The sequence below is a fragment of the Perissodus microlepis genome, chromosome 14, assembly GCF_051167445.1.
Source record: "Perissodus microlepis isolate ML-2025 ecotype Zambia chromosome 14, ASM5116744v1, whole genome shotgun sequence".
Classification (NCBI taxonomy): Eukaryota; Metazoa; Chordata; class Actinopteri; order Cichliformes; family Cichlidae; genus Perissodus; species Perissodus microlepis.
In genome coordinates, this window is record NC_140474.1 from 1101078 (window position 1) to 1110889 (window position 9812).

Here is a 9812-nt window from a genome sequence, read left to right on the forward strand (position 1 = left end):
ACACACGCACACACACACACACACACGCACGAACACACACGCACACACACACACATGCACGAACACACACACACACACACGCACGAACACACACACACACACACACACACACGCACGCACACATGCACGAACACACACACACACGCACACACACACACGCACGAACACACACACACACACACACACGCACACACACACACACACACACGCACGAACACACACGCACACACACACACATGCACGAACACACACACACACACACGCACGAACACACACACACACACACACACGCACGCACACACGCACGAACACACACACACACACTCTCTCTGGCCACACTGACTTATTTCCTGTTTGTTTTCACAGCTAGAGGCAACAAAAAGCAACCACAGAAAACTCAGAGGTGTTGCGTGAGTTTGTGGTAAATAGATGGTACACTTACACTTGGTTTTAAAAGCATCTCACTGGGACTAACATAATCTCACACCATCTCTTTTTGATGCAAAGTCACTCACTGAAAACTGTCTCTGCAACATTTCATCCTCCCTGCTGAAGGGAAACTTTAGCCTGATCTATAAATGTGGACCACAAACTGGATCTCTGATTGATCTGCACGTTGTTCCTCAGGGTTTTAAACAGGGCTACATTACCTGTCGTCAGTCAGCTGGTTAACTCGAGCTGAACAGAACTGATTTGATCTGAGATTTAATTTGAATGTTCTGGTTTCATAGCTGTCCCTCCTGTCACTATCAGCCACTACAGCGCTGCACTGCATGCTGGGAGTTTGTGGAATTCATCGATCAGTGAAAATCTCTGACACGACGGCCTTTAAATGCTTCAAAACTGGAACGAATCCAATCACTCCTCACACGCACACACACACACACACACACACACACACACACACACACTCCTCATGCCTATGGTACGACAACTCTTCTCCGTGCCCCTGGTACACTGCGCAGAAACACCTTGCCACACACACACAGTGGCCACACTTCCACTCTGACCTATTTCCTGTTTGTTTTCACAGTCTCAGCACAGACTCAGACGTGCCACAGACATACAAACATCTTTATATACAACTAAGACAAAAGACACAGCGCACACAGAGCAGTGTGCAAACAGAGGGTTTAATATGTACAGTGCTGCTGTGTGAACACAAAGTGAATGACGAAGAAGCAGCTCAGGTTTACTGGAGGGAGGATTCGATGTACACGTGACCTTATAAACTTTAAATGTTTTCTAAAAGCAAAAACAAAATGAAATAAAACTATAAACTACCATTTAGAAAACCTGCAGGTATTATATGATAAAAAGCAAAAGCAATAAGGACATAATCTCCTTTCATTTATCCTTCAAACATCCTCTTGGTTCTTTTAAAAGTTTGAATCAGTCTTTCAGACACTGGTCGCTGGCACCACGTCGAGTGTTTGAGGTTAAAAACAAAGAGCAAATCTGAGTGTGTTATAAAAGGCTGAATGTTTCTTCACAGGTCACTGTTAGGCTTGTTGCTGCTGCTCAGCTGCCTCCTCGCTGCTCTCGCTTTCCTTGTTCATTTGTCGGATGTCAGGCCGTTTCCTTCTGGACAGCGTCCTCCGCCTCACCTGGGCCCGGAAAGCCTTAGAAAGGAAAAAGTAAACGAGCGGATCCAGACAGATGTTGAGAACTGACACTATTGTCGTCGCTTCCTTCAGGTTGTATAGCACCTGCTCCACAGAGCAGTTCCACTGAAAAGTATAGAGGAGCCGAACCAGGTGATACGGGACGAAGCAAACACAGAAGATGCTGACCAGCACTAAAATGTTCCTGCGAGACTTCACTAACTTTCTGGAGCCCGAGGAGGCCAGCTGCCTCTGCTGTGCCAGCAACACCCTGCGGGAGGTGCTGTGGTAGAAGAAGACCAGGGATACGAGGACCAACATAAAGATGATGATTGCACTGACGTGGACTATTTTATCCAGCAGGCTGACCTGGAAATCGCAGTGGGTGGAGTTAGAGGTCAGATTCTGGGCGATGATAAAGAGGATGATGTAAACGATCGCAGGGATCAGGAGGAATACCCAGGTGACCCCGGAGATGATGTGGGCGGCTCGTACCGTCTGTAGGACGTGAGTTCCTGAAGGATGAACAATTTTCAGATACCTGAAGAAATGCAATAAAGAATTTCAATAAGCGGTCACAGTGATGCTTGTTGTAAGATGCAGAAGACGTGCATTGGTGTTTACGGCCATTAATCTGGTGACAGAACCGCCGAGACCGACAGTCTGATGTCACTAAAGGTTTACTACCTGTTGGCAGCGATGTACCCCATGAAGAGGATGCTGGCGTACATATTGAGGAAGAGTGCAGAAGCCCCGATGCTGCAGTAGAGCACATGGATGGTGACGGACGCGCTGGCGTAGTTGGTGATGCGGATGGGTAGGCTGAGACAGAGCAGGAAGTCAGCGGCCGTCAGGTTCTTCAGGTAGACCGTCAGGCTGCTGGATACCCGATGATGAGCATGAAGTAAAACTTCATGGTGAAGCTGTTGAGAAGTAAACCCACCTGAGGAGGAGAGAGACCAGGCTCAGGACGAGAGTTTGGTACCCTTACACCATTCATCCACAGAAAAATGAAGATCTCTGACTGAGTTTGATCTGCTGGTCAACGTGCCATCTCTGACTAGGCCGGAGGACATGAAGCACACTGCCCACTCGTGTGGGACTTAGCTCTGCCCTCAACCCCCTCTGCTTGACTCTGATGGGATCTTAAATGACCAAATTAATTATTGCTTATTAAATAAGAAATCAATGAAGTGGCTGAGACTACAAAATCACCATAACAGATAAAGTGAACAGCATGTTACGTAGCGGTAACATGGACACATCATGAGCCGTGATGCCCTGCTCCAATCACAAAAAGACAAGGCCATCAACGACGAACAGCTGAGGATGCTAAGCAGCGCTTTATTGGCTCAAACCGTCTGCATTCGTACCTAATGGAAAACAGCCAACATACACACGCACATATATTGTGAAGGGCGGAGCCAAACATAAAAAGGACATGGATACGTCCCCTGAGCGTTCACCTTACCCCCCTACATCTGGCCTCTCTCCACCTCATCCCCTGACAACACTAAGGCTACGTCCACACGTACACGGGTATGTTTGAAAACTGAGATTTTCCGTTTTCGTTTTAAAAAATAATCCTGTCCACACGTAAACGCAGAAATGAAGGAAAACGCTGCTAGGAACATGCCAAAGCAACAGGTGGCGATATATTCCTAACCGTGTGGAAATGTTGGCCAATCAGAAGTCTAGAAGCCTCGGTGGGAAATAGTAAACAAGGATGGGGCATAGAAGCAGAACTGAGTCGTATGTGTAGAGGGACAATAACTGTGTATATGTAAGCATTTAAACACTGCAGAGAGTAACAGTAACAGCATTGTAGAAATTAATTTCACCGAAACAATAACGTGGCGCACAGTGTGACGTCAAAAAAGGCGCACACCTTTGACGCTGCGTTTTCTCCGTTTTCTCCGTTTTTCTCGTCCACACGTAAACGCAAAAACGGAGTTTTCAAAAATCTCCACCCTGGCAGGAGTTTTTAAAAATCTCCATTTTCAGTGACCGAAAACGCCGTTTACGTGTGGACGAAAGGTGCAAACGCATAGAAAAATCTGCGTTTTCAAAAATACCCGGGTACGTGTGGACGTAGCCTGAGTCTGATTCCCCTTCCACAGTTTGGAGTAAAATCCTTTTTCAAGATGGCGCCGGTGCGTGTGGCTTGCCGTCTGTCACTTCCTGTGTTATGTTTGTTTGTTTTGATTTTATTGACTATTGTAATAAATGCCAACTCTCTCTTGGTGTATGATCGCCTAACCCTACTGGATCTCCGACCTTCTGCCAAAGGCTGGGCAAAGTGGAACCAAGCTGGACATAAAACTTTGCCCCCGCTGATATCCGAGATCCCGGCTCACCTGTGCCGTGTTCCAGATCCAGGCATAAGTGCCGTCGCCGGGGTCTCCTAGTGCAGCGGTCCCCAACCTTTTTTGCGCCACGGACCGGTTTATGCCCGACAATATTTTCACAGACCGGCCTTCAAGGTGTCGCGGATAAACACAACAAAATAAAACTAGTACCGGTACCGAAAAAAGAAGATTTATTCATAACACACGTGAAAAGACCCAGGAAAACCGAGTTAACGATAAAAACGATAACAAAATAACGCTCAAAACCGAAAAAAACCCTGAAAACCATACATTTCACACCTGAGCCTCAACTCTCGCGGCCCGGTACCAAACGACTCACGGACCGGTACCGGTCCGAGGCCCGGGGGTTGGGGACCGCTGTCCTAGTGGGTGTGTGTTGTTAGCGGCAGCCATTCCATGCTGCCCATGTTCTTTTCCCTCAAAAGAAACCTTACTGTTGTGACAAGCTGGCGCCGGCGATACCAATCTCCGTGCATGTATGCACGGACGAGTACAGCTGTGGAGACCTGGCTTATAAGGTGTAATGTTGCTGACAGCGAATAAAGGTCTGTTATTGCATTTAACCGACTGGCTTCGGGTTATTCGGCTAACCCCCACACCACACGCTCGCTGGACCCGCTAGCCGCTCCTTCCTCGCCAGACAGCTGTTACAAGCTGAAAGCTTCTTTAAGGTATTGTCTTAAGCCCTTATCCAGAAAACAAGGAGCGGTGCCAAACTTCTGTTTCTCTCGGCGATCGTTGGAACCTGTCTGTGCCTGGCTGGTACCTGTCATCGGCCTGGATGGGATGTTCCGGTCCCGAAAACCCTGCTCTCCTCGCCCCCGCCGGCGTGGTGTGAACCTGCGGCCTCTGTGTCGGGCTTGTAGGACGGCTAGCGACGGGGATCCGCCGCTTACCGCCAGGATTGGCCTGGTAAATGCTAGGTCCCTAGCAAACAAAACGTTTATCCTGAAGGATTTTTTCACATCCCGAGGACTGGATTTTCTCTGTGTGTGCGAGACGTGGCTGAGCGCCGGTGAGAGCAGCATCTTCTCGGATCTTCTACCTGATGATTGCTGCTATTTTAATTCCCCACGTATGTTGGGCCGAGGAGGAGGAATAGCTACGATCTTTAAAAGTCGTTTTAAATGTTAGCAGCTATCAACCCCGTCGTTCACCAGCTTTGAACTGTCTGTGTTTGAGCTGGGCTGCTCTCACACAGTGTTGTGTGCGGTGGTTTATCGGCCTCCAAAATACAACAAGGACTTTGTGAGTGACTTTGCTGACTTCTTGGCTGAATTCATGCCAAAATATGCCCGTGTTCTTATTGTTGGGGATTTTAATATTCACGTGTGTTGTCCTGATATGCCGATGGCGAAGGGCTTTTTAAACCTTATTGATTTGTTTAATCTGGTGCAATGTGTGACAGGCCCCACACATGAACGTGGACGCACACTTGATCTTGTTTTATCTCATGGCTTTTCTGTTTTTAACATAGAGATTTGTGATGCTGTGTTTTCTGACCACAGTCCTGTGATGTTTGACGTTCCTCTTGCCTGTGCCTCAGTTAAACCTCGCGCTGCTGCTCAGCGCTGTCGTGTTTTTAACTCCTCCACTGCTGAACACTTTTCAACAGTCTTTGACCAGATCTGTAAGATCCCGGATTCTTTATGCAGCCAGACTGAGGAACTGAGCTCGTGGTTTTATTCTACCTGTCGGACTGCTTTGGACACTGTGGCTCCATTAAAAACCAGACTGCCTAAAACTAAATCTGAGCCCCGGCTGAACGACATGACCCGAGCTGTCAGACGCGACTGCCGTCGAGCTGAGCGCAAGTGGAAAAAGGACAAACTGCAAGTGTCATTGCTGAAGGACTGTTGGCGTCAATATCAAAGAACTGTAAAAGATGCCAAAAGAAAACACTTATCTGACATTATTTTGTCAAACTGCCACAACCCGCGTGTTTTATTTAAAACTATTAACTCTGTTCTTAATGCACCACATACTGACTGTATCGAGCCCTCGTCAGAAGTCTGTGAAAATTTTTTACACTTTTTTATTGAGAAGGTCTCCTCCACAAGGGCTCAGATCTCTCCTCGTGCTCACGACCTCTCAGTCTCCGTTTCCTGCTCTGCTGTCTTTGACAGGTTTGAGCCTGTGACTCTGTCCTTTTTAAAGGACACTGTTGGTCATCTTAAGCCTGCAGGGTCTCCAAATGATGCCGTCCCTCCTCGACTTTTAAAAGAGGTGTTACCTACAGTTGGTCCTTTGGTTCTTGAGCTGGTAAACCATAGTCTGATGTCAGGTGTCGTCCCTAAAGATTTTAAACATGCAGTAGTCAAACCCCTGATTAAAAAACCTGCTCTTGATCCTACGGTTCTTGCAAATTACAGGCCTATCTCCAAACTACCTTTACAGCCAAATAATGGCCTTCCTGGAAAAGCAAAATGTGTTAGAGGTTTTCCAATCTGGTTTTAAACCCTTTCATAGCACTGAATCAGCCCTTTTAAAAGTTTTCAATGACATATTTTTAGCGACTGATGCTGGGGACTGTGTTGTTCTGGTGCTTTTAGATTTGACAGCTGCGTTTGATACCGTGGATTATGCCATTTTATTCTCTCGTTTGGAGCACTGGGTGGGCATTAGGGGCACAGCACTGGAGTGGTTCAGGTCCTACTTGTGTCAGCCTCGGTGACTATGTGTCGTCCTCCGCTCCCCTCTTGTGTGGTGTCCCACAGGGCTCAGTTCTAGGCCCCCTCCTCTTCTCTTTATATCTGCTTCCTCTTGGTCCTGTACTGAGAAAGCACGGCATTGCTTTCCACTTTTATGCTGATGACTGTCAAATCTATGTCCCTCTAAAGAAAAAAGGCAGATACCTCACACAGCCATTACTTCAGTGTCTCGATGACATTAAGGCTTGGATGTCTGTTAACTTTTTAAAATTCAATGATAAAAAGACGAGGTGATGGTTTTTGGTAGCCCCACTGAGGCCCCCAATGTGTATGTAGATTCCCTGGCCCAGTATGTTAAGCCAACTGTCACAAACCTGGGGGTCAAAGTGGACTGTGAACTGAAGCTTGATAATCAGATTAAGGCAGCTGCAAAAATAAAGCCAATTCTTTCACGGCAGCACTTTGAGACAGTGATCTTTGTTAGCACTCGGCTGCATTACTGTAATGCACTTTATATTGGGGTCAGCGCATCATATATTAGTCATCTACAGAGGAGGCAAAATGCCGCAGCTCGTCTTTTAACTGGCACTCGAAAGTTTGAGCACATTTCCCCTGTTTTAGCTTCACTGCACTGGCTGCCCATTTCTTTTAGGATTCATTTTAAAATTCTTTTATTTACTTTTAAAGCTCTCCATGGCCTGGCCCCATCGTATCTCTCTGAGCTGCTACAGCCTCATACACCCACCCGCTCTCTCAGGTCAGCTGATCAGTGCTCCTGCATGTACCCAGGACTGGGCGTAAACTTCGCGATCGTGCTTTTGCTGTAGCAGCTCCCAAACTGTGGAACGAGCTTCCTTTAGAGATTAGACAGGCCAGTTCTTTATCTGTTTTTAAGTCTTGAAAACCCGCCTCTTTACCCTGACCTTTGACACCACATGAGATGTTGGTTTTTATTTTTATTTTAGTTGTTTTTGGGTGATTCGATGCTGTTTTATCTTGTTTTTGTTTTAATATAGGGCTGTTTTAATTTTATTTTTTATGTGTTATTGTTATTCTGTTATTCTATTGTTTTAACTTCTTTTCTGTACAGCACTTTGTTCCTGTGCCGGGTATTTTAAAGTGCTTTATAAATAAAATTGGATTATGCCTCATCCTGAAGTATTGACATCAGTTTTAATACTAAGGCCGCTGTCCACTACAAAGAACCCTGAAAAGTTCTGGGAGTGGTACAATTACTATGCACTTCTGAAACCCCAAGCTTTCTATCCCATACCATCCTGCCCCAAACCCCCAAAACACAGTTGCTGGCATTAAGCAAACCAGTTTCTTGCACTGAGAAAAATCTAAATCTTTAAATTGACTTAAGAAGATCTGCAGGTAAAAACAAAAAACAAAAATGTCTTGATGCATGTTCAGTCATCCAGGTGAGTAAATCCCAAAAAGTTGATTCTGCTCATGTGGACGTAGCATTTTCATTTTCAGGTGGAGAAACATTTCGTCACTCATCCAGGTGACGTCTTCAGTCTCAGCTGACTACAGGTTTCAATCTTATAAACAGGACATTTGCATAATGACTGAAACCAGCCCACTGAAAGCGGTAAACCAGGAGGATTGACAGGATTTATACATCGGGGAAACCAAATAACCTCTGGCGAAGCGGATGGACCAACACAGAAGAGCCACCTCGTCAGGCCAGGACTCTGCAGTCTGTTCACACCTACAGGCCAGTGGACACTCTTTCAATGATGAGGATGTAACATCCTGGACAGGGAGGAACGCTGGTTTGAGGGCGGAGTCAAGGAGGCCATTTACGTGAAAAGGGAAAGACCATCTCTGAATGGAGGAGGGGCCTAAGGGCATTTAGTGTCTGTGTATGTTCCTGTTGCGTTGCGTCATCCCTCATACTTGCCTGTGTGTTCAGTCAACACTGGATATTAAGAGACCAGGGTCTGACTTCATTTCCCTTTCTATCTGTGCATTCACGCTATTTCGGTTATTGTTGGTTGTAACACAGTTGTGTCTGCACTGTGCCCGCCCATGCTCGCTGCTCCTGCTGCTCCTGAAGTCTTTTATGTTACACTTGGATCTAAGACTAAGGACTGTGACACCTTTTTGCTGAAATTTGAAGAAATTTCTAAAATGTAAATGACCTTAAGTTGTTGTTGAGAGCAATACGCTGATCTGAGCCACTGAAACTCACCAGAAACACCAAACTAAGGATGGGTATGAAGAAGAGATGGGACACGGTGGTGACTGGATTACAGCTTTCTGTCTCATTGGAAAATGAAGAGCTGTTGTTGAATGAGGTCACTCCACTCATCTTTCTCTGGGTTTGGACAGAGATCATCCACATTAATATTCTTTATTATAATTATATAATAATTAAAAAATCATTTTGACAAAGAGGAGAGTGATTACTATTAATATTAGCTGCATATTTAAAGGAGCTGCTGACTTTCAAGTATCGTATTGAAGAAAACGATGTTAAAAGCTTGATCGTTAGCACAGTGCACTGACACTAACCCAGCTGAACAGCTGCCATCTCTATGCTGAACATTCAAATATGGAAAAGCATGTTTTTCTGCAACAAACACACACAGAGCACACTCACCCTCAACTCTCCTCGATGTCTAACGTGTACCACACTACTTCCCCTCTGCTCTTACACAGAAAGAAGAACTGCTGATAACCACGGATGTGGTTGGCGTGACGATAAAGAGCCGCGTTATTAGTCAGATAAACCACAACACACTCAAAGGACGCTTTAGGCCACGGGCCGAACACGATAAACATTTACTGAACCGACCAAAACTAAACGTCCTTCTAACATAACTATAAATCGAAGCAGTCGGGATGTAGCCGTCTTTTTTGTCTGGACTCACGTTCGTCATGCAGCTCGTGGCTCCTCTGCCACAATAAAACTGTCACGGCTGTGGTGACGCCAGATTCCTCTTCAACCCTCGAGTTTATGATCTGCATTCAAGTTTTTGAACTTGTCCTGATGTTTTGTGTCGTAGTGCCATCTTAGATTATATTCCTAAATTAGAGTCACATTAGCTCCACGTGTAGGACACACAGGTTTCAGTCAGCATGTAATAAACCTCCCGCTGGGTCCGAAAGGCTCTGTTTTCAGAATCAACTTGTCTCGTGGCCACCGCTAACGGCTCGTTCTGACTTGAAATTAAGGT

At 45.9% G+C, this 9812-nt stretch overlaps 1 protein-coding gene across 1 annotated transcript; it reads right to left on the reverse strand.

The window, feature by feature from the left end:
- Positions 1-1132: 1132 nt before the first annotated feature.
- Positions 1133-5745, reverse strand: LOC146372795 (P2Y purinoceptor 14-like). The gene is made up of 4 exons (XM_084951580.1): positions 5665-5745; positions 4740-4900; positions 2292-2483; positions 1133-2145 (listed from the first exon to the last, which is right to left on the reverse strand). The coding sequence occupies exons 1-4, from the start codon at positions 5743-5745 to the stop codon at positions 1503-1505; spliced, it is 1077 nt and encodes a 358-aa protein (XP_084807706.1). The 3' UTR covers positions 1133-1502.
- Between the last annotated feature and the right edge of the window lie 4067 nt (positions 5746-9812).